Source organism: Zymoseptoria tritici, chromosome 1 (genome assembly GCF_000219625.1).
Source record: "Zymoseptoria tritici IPO323 chromosome 1, whole genome shotgun sequence".
Taxonomy (NCBI): domain Eukaryota; kingdom Fungi; phylum Ascomycota; class Dothideomycetes; order Mycosphaerellales; family Mycosphaerellaceae; genus Zymoseptoria; species Zymoseptoria tritici.
The window spans coordinates 4,948,927-4,960,632 of record NC_018218.1 but is presented as its reverse complement, the minus strand read 5'-3'; the positions used below and the strand labels follow the sequence as shown (position 1 = coordinate 4,960,632).

Sequence of the window (11,706 nt, the reverse complement as noted above, 5' to 3'; positions counted from 1 at the left end):
ATGCACGATCTTGTGCCATCGATCGTAAATCCCGCGCCAGCATCAGCGACCGAAATCTCCGAACTTCTACCATCAGCGTCCTCCTATCTCGCTCGACCAGGATGCCAGATCTGGGTGACAGTGCATCAACGATTCACCGACGATGGTCGTTCCACCGATCACAGGATCTTCCACGTGTCGCTTACTGCCTTTTTCAAGGATACCTGGGAAACCCCTCTTCGATCCGGAGATGAGCACCAGATCGTGGCATCGCCCGATACTGGGGTAAGCACGGATACGATGGTTTCATGATGCCAGGCTTGCTCGTGCTCTCTGCCGTGGTCTACACGAAGACGATACATATTGATCACAGACACCACGCTTTCCGAGTCGGAGATTGATTCTCTGGAGCGCGGAACGCAGCGAGAGACGTGCGTTCAGTGTTGATCGACGCATCAAAGACTCCGCCCTGGCCGGTGTATGTTGAACAATCGAAATGCCGCGGAGAAAGACGTCACGACAATTGAGACACGACTAGGATATCCTAGAGTCTCGCGAGAGTCTTGCTGCCCAATCTATATCGTAAGATTTTGCAATCGTGATCGGGCTGCCGGATACCAGGATTCATTCCATCCGATCAGAATGGACCGGGCTGTGCTTCTGGCTCCCGAAAATTTTCCACCACCGTGTTCATCTTCGACAGATCTCGGAGATATGACTGAAGTGCACGTACCTGTGCGAGCACGCGTGCGGTATGTGACGTAGATCGCTTGACATCTTAGTAATGACAGCTGCCTTTGGAATGTATTGTCATGGCAGACTCGTTTGGCTAAAGGACGTGGGAGGTCAGATGCTGCCACGAGGGACCGCAAGCCCGCCGGAAGGCGGTGTATGGCGACTGTTCGGGCTCCGGGACCTCCGACTTCCAGCATCGTGGTGGGTTGAGATAAGCAGCGATATGCCCTCTCGCCATGTCTCCTCTTCTCGATCATCCGCTGGGAATCCATCTTCAAAACGCGATTCAATACCTCAAACACTCAACCGCAACGCCTTCTGTTCGCCCACCAAGACCATCAAACCGAATCATTGACCGCAAAAACTCCCACTCCCTCGAAGGCACCATGCACTTCTCCACCCGCTTCCTGGCCCTCGGCGCCCTCGCGACCCTTCTCTGCTCAACTCAAGTCCTCGCAGGAGGCCACTGCGTCGAGAGCTTCTGCGCCCCGGCGACCAAATACGACGATTGCAATTGCGGTGGCTACGACCCCAACTTGAAGCAGTTCGTAAATGAACCGGGTTCATGCGGAGACGATGGGGTATGTATGATCTTCTTGGACTCTTCCATGGATCACTTTGCATTCATGGATGACCTGACGAGAGGGTCGCTAGTATTGCTATTTCCCGCGTGGTTGAGACATGAGACTTGGGGTTTTGGGGCCGGACTGTGACTACTGGTATTTGCGAGGCGGAAGTGTAGCATTCGAAGCATGGGTGGATATGCGGTGATTCTCATACTACCATGAATAAATAGATGCGTGGCCAGCTATATGACAATCAACCCACCTGCTCTCAAATTCCACACACTCCTCCGTCTTCCGATCGTTGGATATCTCAGCCCCGGCGGCTGACAGACCGCCGCAGCCGCATTCTGTTCGATCTGTGGGAATTCCTGCTCTCTCGCCATGTCGCCATGGTATAGGTATGAAAGGCACTGACACCGTCCGCCTTACTCCATCCTCCTCGCCTCAGCCAACCGCAGAGGACGACAAGGCATGCAGCATGCGACTGTCCAGGCAAGTAGATCTCGTGTTGCTATGATAAGAAGCGCGCTCTCTCCTCATCTCTCTCTCTCTCCTCGATCACCACTCCCAGACGACACCCAGCCACTCAAGCAAATCAACCGCATCCAACCACTCTTCACACAACGAACACCAGGTCGACTATGCATCTCAGACTCCACTTCCTCACCCTCGCGGCCCTCCTCTACTCCACGACGGTCACAGCATCGGGCTCCTGCCCTAACCCGAAAGTCGACCCAAACGGCCTGACACCCGCGACGTGCCACTGCTGTGCGTTCAGCCTGAAGACAAAGCGGCTTGTCAACCATACGGGTACTTGCGGTCTCCTTGGGTCATGTCTCGTCCCGCGAATGGACTCTCCTCACTTGTGGTATGGTCATGCTAATCCAAGGCTGGAATGTGTAGAACTGCTACTATTCGTCATGGTGATAAGTTCGCATCCTCATCCCGGCTCACTATTCCTGCTCGGTAGCAAATGTCAGAGGCAGTGATGTAGAAAGCAGAGACTATCCGATAACCCCACGTTGCTTGTCGTCTAGACCGAGAGATGGGGGCCGGACAGGTGGGACAAGTATAGCAGTCCCTTCCGCAGGCCTGACCGTCAAGTGAAGCGACTCTCTACCCAAGTTTCTTTGCGACCGTCCATCGTCATCTTCATCAATAATGGAAACACCTAGGCCAAAGATCATGATGTCTGCTGCTGAAGCGGACCATCTCAGTCCTGCCTGAAACACATCGCGTCGGATCTCTTCGTCCGCTTTGAGGTCAGGAATCTCTCGCCATGCTGACCAATCGAAGAATGCTTCTGAGTGGCAGTACGTGCCGTAGCCAACGACATTGAAGGTGGTGCGAAGTGTAGGGCGTAAGACGAGGCACGCCTGCTGTCCGCCGCGTGCGGCTCGTTCGTCTGCCGAGAATACGATGACATCGTCTGGACGAGCATCGTGACACACGAGAGCAACCGAATGGTCGCCTACCTCCGTGAAGACTTTATGAGGCTTGCGAACGTCCGATCCATACCAGTTGTACTCCGGCAATGCGGTCACGCGGAGCGCGGCGAAAAGTTCCGAAGCATCGCGCTCGTTTGTATACAGATCAGTGTCCATATATCGGAGTCCACAAAGCATTGCTTCATGAGGTCCTCTTGTGAGCCTTGCGACCACGAGCGGGCTGAATGCAGATCCGAGGTTGAAATCGCTGATTTCCGTGGCCAGGCTCACAGGACACTGTAGCGACAAGCGCACTTGAACGATCGCAATTAGCTCAGGTATCAACAAGTCGATCCGGAGAGTTCGTAGGACATCCTGAACGAATCTGCACTCTCCCTTGCCAGACTTGGTTATGACTTCTCTGGCCAGGTCCAGCGTGGACTTGCTGTAGTCTGGAAAGATCCATGCCGCCTTGTCCGGTCCCCAGTCGATCAAAGCCAATAGACCATAGACCCGATCTCGAGGGTCTTGACACTCCATCTTACTATACAGTCGACATGCCATACCAATATCAAATGTCGCGCCGTCAAAATCCCCGCCTGTCCTCGAGCGAACGCCAGAAATGAGTCCTGCCCAAAAAAGATTTATGGGTGACGGATAATTCTTCTTCATCCTCGTGGTAGCACATCTTCTCCGCAACCATGGTGGATATCTCGCTCAGATCATAGAGAGACATATGTTGAGCGCCGCACAATACTTTCGTACCCAAGCTCCCAGCTGAGACTTCTTGCACGATCCACAAACGTTTCCAGTATGGGCGGCTCGCGAAGCTCGAGAAGTTGTCCGGTACTTGCACGATACGAGCTGTTGTATCCAGGGGTTGCGCTCGGTCCAGGATCCTGCCAAGGTACACTTCCATGCTGTCCTCACATCGTGCATCGTCTTCTCCCCAATTATACGCATGAATGACTTCAGGCACCAATTTGAATAGTACTTCGCTATTGTCTCGGTGTTCACCAAGGCACGCCAGTACGTGGTCGGCCCAGAGGTAGATATCATGCATCCTGTGCACTTGGCAACTCTTTTCTTCGTCATCGGCTTGATTAATGCAAATAGCATCGATCCACAGATAGATGTGTCGATCAAAGCGATGTGCTTGCAGTAACGCATCGTAGCAGTTTTGCCTCACCGTCAAGGGACGCTCATCGACGACAATAGTCGTGTTGTTCTTTGGCTCGCCCCAGGTGTGCGAGATGGCGTTGTAACGAGGGGCTCGCTTCATTGGGCCACGCAGAAATGGTAAAGGATAGCTGCAATCTCTGCACGGCATGGGACACCAAGTCCGTATTATAGCGCAGAGTCGGCGTTGCTTTTAGCAAACGAATTTGTATCGCGGGATTCTCCAGGGGGATGTGTCGGTAGTGTGGCAAAGCATCACGGGGATCCGAGTCCATTGCGGCGTCAGAGCTTGATGCAAATAGGGTGACCGATGGCATATGCTGACTTGCGCGAGTCGAGCTACTTTCGAAGCAAGTGCAAGCTTCGGGTTTGCTGGCTCAAAGCTGAGAGCGTCTCGTCCTCAGCCGAGAAGGGGAAATCGAGCGAAGCAGATGTGGTCGAAGATCGCCTTTGGGAGCGACGTGGGAGTGTTGATGCTTTTAAAGCGAAGGTCGAAGTCTGACGACAGCCCGAAGCGTGAGTAGTCAATTTATCAGCATCAAGCTGGGTGAGGTGTACACACCGGCAGTCGCCAAAGCCGCCTCCACGAGGCTCGCATGCGAGGAGGCGATCAAATCACACATAGTCGTGGCACAAGGCGAAAGTTGTGTAACGCGGATGAGTATTCTGCAAGATGGCGTCCATCACAAGTCAAAGTGGCCACGGCGTGAGCAACCGGACTTGCCTGTCTCCCGTACAGTAGCCATGTTGTCCCGATCATCAGGACAGCTGCGCCTACGATCCCGATCGTAACTTGTGAAATTCCTGAGAGAATCAGCGCGGTGGCGAACCAGAAATTCAAGGAAAGTGAATGACCACGATAGGTCAGGGGCGAAACGATTCACTCCAGCCCACTCGATCCACTCCAGTCCACTCAATTCAAGCATAGCTTGAACAGAGCAGGGCCGCGAATTCCCATGCATATCGTGTCGGCGCTCACGGGCAATTGACACTCATGGTTTTGGTTCTGGGGCGCCTCCTTGCCGTGGATTTCATCCAGTAGGGGACATCGAGGTCCGGCACGCATGCAGGTATAGCGGCATAATCAGAATGTCATGCATGCAACAAGGCTCGCAACCTGCTGGTTCTCGTCCTGGTGCTCGATAGTTTCGCCCAGTGTAGCCTGCGTCTCTTGATGGTCTCGCCACGATGCCGAATGGTTCATCCTTCATTTCAGCAACCATACCGCAGCCCCTGAAACCATATCATCCACGACACCTCCCCCTAACACACCTCCACGACCCAAACACCCTTCACAAACTCATTGATTTCTTGAAGCTCGTTTCCCACACAACCCGCGCTCAACCTCCCCGTTTGCCGTCACCCCTCCTCCCACCACTTCGGCGCAGCACCCCACCACCCCTCCATCCCGCCATCCCGCCCATCCCGCCCGCCCACGAAATTCAAAGGGATATAACCCCTCCCGTTTCCTTCCGCCTCTCATCCCCTCAGCCAGTCAACGAGTGTCATTTGAAGCTTCCAAAGTTTAGCTGTACGGTGTACTCCGGGTGCCTCGAACACTGCCGTCGTTTGCTTGCAAGTGGCGTTTTTTTTCTTCTTTCCAAGGTCGTGGGTTCGAATTTTGTATTTTGGTTTGTTTTTTTGTTTTTGTTTGGTTGCTTAGTGTTCCGTCCGCTTTGTCTTTTTCTTCTTTTTTCTTCTCGTGGTCACTGGCCATCCATGTCGCGGTGTTCTTCTTGCCTCTTGAGATGGATGTGGCTGCATGGTCCTACTGGTAGCTGCGCAGGTGCGCTCGTTCAATAGGACAGCCGCATGGCGCATTGCATCGTATGATTTGGCTGCGTTATCACCGTCATCACCACCATCATCGCCACCGGCCAACGTTTGCCCATGTTGTCACAATAGCGCGCACCTCGTGTCCGAACTTCCAATGCTGGTGACCACTGTCATTCGCGGAGGGGCCGTGGAGCCGGATGGAAACATCTGCGCGACGGCCGTCAAGAGCCCCAGAGAGGAGTCAGTATATCATATTATGTATCGTGTATCTTACATTGTGTTTTTACAATGCCACGCAAGCGCTCCATACGCTCACTTGAGCGCTCGCATAACACCTTCAAATGCCACCAACGCCATCGCATTCGCCGGGAACGCCCTCAGAAAGCACGGCACAAATCCTCTCCAGTATCCTATCACACAAAAAGTCAGCATCACCTCATCAAACACAACAGCAGCATTCAAAAGAAAAAACATACCCTTCCACCCCGTCTCCCGATAAACCTCCCTAACCGCATCCCTCCACCTTGGAAATCTCCTCCCCTCCCCCAACGGATCCGTCATAATTCTCTGCTTGACCACATCACTCGGATAACTCGTCAACCAGAACACCTGCGCCGACAACCCTCCCGCCCAAAAATTCACCGCCGGTTGACTCCACCCCGTATTCCGCTCAAAGTACCTCGTGAACACATCATAACTTCCCCACCACGCGCAGAAAAACGTGCGAAATACCAGCGTCGCAAAAAGGCCATGATACAACCCTCTCATCCCGTGCTGGGCGAAGATCTTCTTCGTAGCGTCGACGGGCCCGGAGTACGCTCGCTCGGCTTTGGTGGCTTGATACTGTACTTGCAAGCGGGCTTTGACGTGTTCGACCGGTGCGGCGACGAACGAAACGGTCCAGCCGGCGAGGATGCCCGCCATACCGTGGCCGATCACGGGGAGGCGAGCGCGGTCTTCGGGCGTCATTTCGGGATAGTAGGCGATATGCGCGGGTCGAGCGCGGAGAGGTTGGAAGACGTGTTCGTTGAGGAGGCGGCGGTAGAGGGTTAGAGAACCGAGCATAATGGAGTCCATGCACATCCAGCCGATCAGGGGTGGCGTGGCACCCTGCAATTTTGGTTAGGAGTTGTGATGCTGACGGAGGCTAAGCAAACGCACTTTGTACAAGCCATTGACGCCTTCTTTGCGGAGGGTTTGGAGGAGGCAATCTGCGCCGCCTTTGAATTGGGATGTGGTGGAGGTTTGGAGGCGGACTTTGATTGTGTCGAAGGGGTGGCTATGAGCAGTTAGTATGAATGGGACAGGATGAGGGACGATGCGACATACCCGACGGACAGCTTCGCAATTCCCGAGAAGACTCCTGCTACGAATCCCTTGTAGTTTTGTCCTCCCTTCGAGGCAGTCGCTACCGTATCTTTCCCGCCATGTGAAGTATTGTCTCCGGACTTGGACGAGGAAGCAACATTGCTCACCGTCGTGCTGGCGGACATTGAAGATGGAAGAAGACACGACTTCTCAATTGAAGCATGTTATTGTATGGAAGAGAGATGGAACATATCAACGGCGTGTCATCGATATTGGATAGTCGACAAATCCGAAGGCATGTCGTCCATTTCATCCCGAAGTTTAAGCGGGCCTGTGCTCGACTCGATGATGATATTGATGTCCAAATCGTCCAGCAGGAAAATCCAACCCACATTCAACCCCACGTCTTTCCACTACCGTAAAAAATGTAATCCTTACCTCCTTCTCGACCACCAAGGTCACCCATACCACCCACATCCCTACCACCCACCACACACCGTCGTCATGGCCACGGACGCGAACCCCAACCCTACCCGCGTCGTCTCCAGCCCCAAAGTCTGGACCACCCTCATCACCAACACGACCTACCTCTCCGGCCTCCTCACCCTCGACGCCTCGCTCAAACAATGCGGCTCCAAATACCCCCTCGTCGCCCTCTACACCGACACATTCCCCGCCTCCGGCCACGCCGCCCTCGACGCGCGGGGCATCCCCAAAAAACGAATCCCCTACCTCCTCCCCTCCGTGTCGAAAGATTACTCCAATGACCCGCGCTTTTATGATTGTTGGTCGAAATTGACGCCGTTTTCCTTGACGGAGTATGAGCGCGTGGTGCAATTGGATAGCGACATGTTGGTGTTGAAGAATATGGACGAGTTGATGGATATACCCCTCGATGGAGCAGAAGAGAAGGGACTGGGAAGTAGGGTGTTTGCGGCAAGTCATGCGTGCGTGTGTAATCCGTTGGGGAAGGGGCATTATCCTAAAGACTGGATTCCGGCCAACTGTGCTTTCACGAGCCAACACGGGGATCCTGAAAAGGCGCAAGTTGAGGGTGCGGATTCCGGGGCGGGACTAGCGATGCCCAACGGCGGACTGCAAGTCGTGGTGCCGAGTAAAGAAGTCTACGATCTCATCTTGTCGAAATTGGACTCCCCGGATATCAACTATGATTTCGCGGATCAGAGTTTGCTTGGGGACTTGTTCCGTGGCAGGTGGGTGGCGCTGCCGTATGTGTATAATGCGTTGAAGACGTTGCGGTGGAAAGGGGTGCATGATGCGATTTGGAGGGATGAGAGCATCAAGAATGTGCATTATATTATGTCACCGAAACCTTGGGATGAGAGTGAGAGTGATAAGGGGAAGGAGGGGAGGGATGGGAGTCATGGGTGGTGGTGGGTGGTTAATGACCGGAGGTTGGAGGAGGAGAGGAAGAGGGGGATTGACGATGGGTTTTGATGATGGGCTCTAAGGATGGAGATGAGGTTATGTTGTCACGATGTAGATGGGAGACGTGGTGGATTCATGAGGGATGGATGTAGGACTAGTATTTGGCGAGGCTACGCAAATGGTAGCCTCATAGAGCAGAGTGTCAGTCCTGTGTCAGACTCGAACATCTCATGGATTCCGATTCTTGCTCTCACTCCTCCTTCAGCCATGGATCTTCCAAAAGCTCCCTCGCCGTCTTCCTCTCCTCGGGCTTCCACACGAGCATACGGCGCAAGAATGCCAGGAACTCAGTCTTGCTGCGTCCACTGAGTCGTGTGAGTCTGTCCTCCAGCTTGGCAGTCGAGATTGGTGGTTGAGCTTTCCATCGGCCTCGTCACGCGATCAGTGTCCGCACTTGAAAACTTCTGAAATGCCACACTCACCTTGTGCATCAAACACTCTCCAAGCCTGCTCGCTGCGCAGTAGGAAGTCCCGCGGAGGATGGCCAAGCAGACCTACCATCTCACCCAAATGCACGCGATTGTTGTGATGTCCTGCTTCGTCGTATACATCGAAGAGATGTGAGACCTGCAGCATATCCCATACCTGGCGGTTCTCTCGGTCAGCCTTGCCTCGTTAACGTTCCTCTCTCCACCATGACACTCACCATGCACCCCAAATTCCAGATATCGACCGCAGAGCGCAACGTTCCGATCTCCAATAGCATCTCCGGCGCTTTGTAGACTTCCGGCTGGATGTCCTGGAATGGAAAGGAGGAGCCAATTCGGGCTTCGCCAAAGTCGCAGAGCAGTGGCAGACCAAAGTCTGCACCGTTTGATGGTTTACGGAATTTGCGGGATCCGTAGATCGTTCTCGTCTTACCTTCGGCTGTCGTTATGGTCTTTCGTGGAACTGGGTCGGTGGCTTGCGAGGCGATGAAGGCGGGTATCACGCTCGGATCTTCGATTTCCAGCATGATGTTTGAAAGCTTCAGATCTTTATGATTGCAATTCGTAAGTCAGTATGGTGAACTGTGTCACGGAACGGTATAGACTCACCGCAATGCACCATCTTCGCCTCCGTATGAAGGTAGTCCAATGTTGGCAAGAGGCATTGAAGTGTCTGCTTCACGATATCCTCGGGAAACGGGCTGGCCTTTCCACCATATCGCTGTAATTCCGACATGGTAATGTGTAAAGGTGGATGCACGAGGCAGGGATGGTACAGTCCATCGTCTCGTTGGATGTTGAAAGAAGCCAGAAGAGGACGGATGCGAGCTTGCCCCGAATGCTTGGAGTCGACGGTGCAGAGGTGAGAGTAGGCTGCCAGTTCGCGATTGGCTTGAGGATTCGAAGTTTCGGTGTACACTTTTAGTGCTACGAAGTCATCGGCCCTGAGATGGTCAGTCTTGAAGATGGCGAATAAGGAGAAAGAGAGGCAGAAAAGCTCACTTGACAGACTGGATGTCCCTGCACAACCAGACGGTCGAGTTGGCGCCGTATCCTAATTTCCCAAGCACTTTGTATTGATTGACCAATGTCTCACCGATTTCAATGGGAAGGAATTGATCGGCATGATAGCCAGGAAGCGTTTCCTCTTCGAACGGTCGCTCGATTGAAGCTGCTCTGCAGTGGATTGTAGACGTGGAGTTGCGTCGCTGAAGACGAGTCGAAAGAAGTGATGATGAATGGAAGGACGAGAAGCGTGGCGATGGTCTCGATGAGCCCTTCGAGATTGACAGATACCGTGCCGAGGTGCCACAGCATCGTTGCAAGCATGATTGCATGGCGGTTTTTTCAGCCTTCTACTTCGACGATTGGGTCTCGCATGCATTCATGCCAGGCTCTGAGGTCTTACTGGCATCGCACTGGCCTGGCGTGATCTTTGTCAAGGCGCGACTGGAAGAGCAATACTCTTGATGGACAGTGTATTGTCTGTTTTTGATGCTGCTTGGCCGAAGGAGGACATCCGACCCCTTTCTTCTCGAAAGACTCAAACTGGGCTCTGGCTACTCACTCGATCATCGAACGACGACTGCATGCGTGCTTTGAGAATATAGTTGCGTGAGCGAATGTTGTATGTTATTATCACAATCGAGTCGGAAGATGTTTCTCTCGCATATTCTATCCCCTGCATGTGATAGCGGCGTTGGCATCCCGGCGGAAATTTGGTTCCGCTAGAACTACAGGTACAGGAGAGAGAGTCGGGAAGCTTGCGACCCTCCACCCAAACTACCAGGTAATAATAAGGTAACCACCATTGAGACGACAACCTCACTCTCAACAAACAATCACAACGACCGAGTCTCTCCTTTACGAATATCGCCGACAACTTCAGACGGACAATCGACACATCTGACGACGGCCGATTCACACGAAGCGCACCCCTCTTCCTCCTATCACCCAAGTCTCCTCGAACCATCTTCCAGGGTTCAACCCTTCAACGTCGTGGAAACCTTGTGCACGCGACACTTCCTCCCTCTACACTACTCCTGGGAGCGATCACTCCTCACAGAACGCATCACGACCACTGCCGAGGCCCGACCGATCAATCGCACAATCCCACCAACTTGACACCTCTCAATCACACTACTCGCCGCGAGCACCCACCGCGATCATGGGTCAAAAGATTTCCAAGATGATGAATCAGATCTTCGGATCCAAGGAGATGCGATTGCTGATGCTAGGTCTGGACGCAGCCGGCAAGACGAGTACGTTGAACACTACAATTTTCCCCATGACCATTGAAGACAGCGACGAGAGACCTCAAGACTAACCACTCAACGTCCCTCCTCGCAGCCATCCTCTACAAACTCAAGCTCGACACCGACGTAACCACCATCCCCACCGTCGGCTTCAACGTCGAAACCGTCACCTACAAAAACACCAAATTCAACGTCTGGGACGTCGGCGGCCAGGACAAAATCCGTCCCCTCTGGCGACACTACTTCTCCGGCACCCAAGGTCTCATCTTCGTCATCGACTCCAACGACCGCGACCGCATCGAGGAAGCCCGCAGCGAATTGGCCCGCATCATCCAGGATCGGGAAATGAAAGACGCGCTGTTGCTGGTGTTTGCGAATAAGCAAGATGTGCCGGGAGCCATGCGGCCGAAGGAGGTGAGCGATGCGTTGGACCTGGGGCGGATAGCGAGGGATCACACGTGGAAGGTGGAGCCTAGTTGTGCGACGACGGGCGAGGGCATTTTCGAGGGATTGGCGTGGCTGAGTAGCAATGTCAAGTTGCCTCCGAAATGAGGTGGATCTATCGCGAGGATTCAAGATGGTGCAAGGAGACGGACAGCTGGAC

At 53.6% G+C, this 11,706-nt stretch overlaps 6 protein-coding genes across 6 annotated transcripts; 3 read left to right on the top strand and 3 right to left on the bottom strand.

Moving 5' to 3' along the window:
• MYCGRDRAFT_90025 (uncharacterized protein) lies at positions 1 to 1,368 on the top strand (the record flags this gene model as incomplete). The annotated part of the gene is made up of 6 exons (XM_003856963.1): positions 1 to 264; positions 353 to 457; positions 528 to 561; positions 683 to 731; positions 1,049 to 1,295; positions 1,360 to 1,368. The coding sequence occupies 6 exons, from the start codon at positions 1 to 3 to the stop codon at positions 1,366 to 1,368; spliced, it is 708 nt and encodes a 235-aa protein (XP_003857011.1).
• A 2,351-nt stretch (positions 1,369 to 3,719) lies between these two features.
• Positions 3,720 to 4,137, bottom strand: MYCGRDRAFT_28473 (uncharacterized protein; the record flags this gene model as incomplete). Its single annotated transcript, XM_003856623.1, has 2 exons — positions 3,720 to 3,983; positions 4,033 to 4,137. Coding segments are annotated over 2 exons (369 nt in total), but the record flags the coding sequence as incomplete, so codon positions are not given.
• Positions 4,138 to 5,974: 1,837 nt separating this feature from the next.
• Positions 5,975 to 7,228, bottom strand: MYCGRDRAFT_67233 (uncharacterized protein; the record flags this gene model as incomplete). The annotated part of the gene is made up of 4 exons (XM_003856622.1): positions 5,975 to 6,072; positions 6,139 to 6,772; positions 6,824 to 6,941; positions 6,992 to 7,228. The coding sequence occupies 4 exons, from the start codon at positions 7,153 to 7,155 to the stop codon at positions 5,975 to 5,977; spliced, it is 1,014 nt and encodes a 337-aa protein (XP_003856670.1).
• A 210-nt stretch (positions 7,229 to 7,438) lies between these two features.
• Positions 7,439 to 8,428, top strand: MYCGRDRAFT_67228 (uncharacterized protein; the record flags this gene model as incomplete). Its single annotated transcript, XM_003856964.1, has 1 exon — positions 7,439 to 8,428. One exon carries the CDS (start codon positions 7,475 to 7,477, stop codon positions 8,426 to 8,428), a length of 954 nt encoding a protein of 317 aa, XP_003857012.1.
• Positions 8,429 to 8,609: 181 nt separating this feature from the next.
• Positions 8,610 to 10,184, bottom strand: MYCGRDRAFT_107640 (uncharacterized protein; the record flags this gene model as incomplete). Its single annotated transcript, XM_003856621.1, has 6 exons — positions 8,610 to 8,788; positions 8,842 to 8,986; positions 9,066 to 9,394; positions 9,457 to 9,791; positions 9,850 to 10,023; positions 10,144 to 10,184. 6 exons carry the CDS (start codon positions 10,182 to 10,184, stop codon positions 8,610 to 8,612), a joined length of 1,203 nt encoding a protein of 400 aa, XP_003856669.1.
• Positions 10,185 to 11,014: 830 nt separating this feature from the next.
• Positions 11,015 to 11,654, top strand: MYCGRDRAFT_31461 (uncharacterized protein; the record flags this gene model as incomplete). Its single annotated transcript, XM_003856965.1, has 2 exons — positions 11,015 to 11,108; positions 11,197 to 11,654. The coding sequence occupies 2 exons, from the start codon at positions 11,015 to 11,017 to the stop codon at positions 11,652 to 11,654; spliced, it is 552 nt and encodes a 183-aa protein (XP_003857013.1).
• Between the last annotated feature and the right edge of the window lie 52 nt (positions 11,655 to 11,706).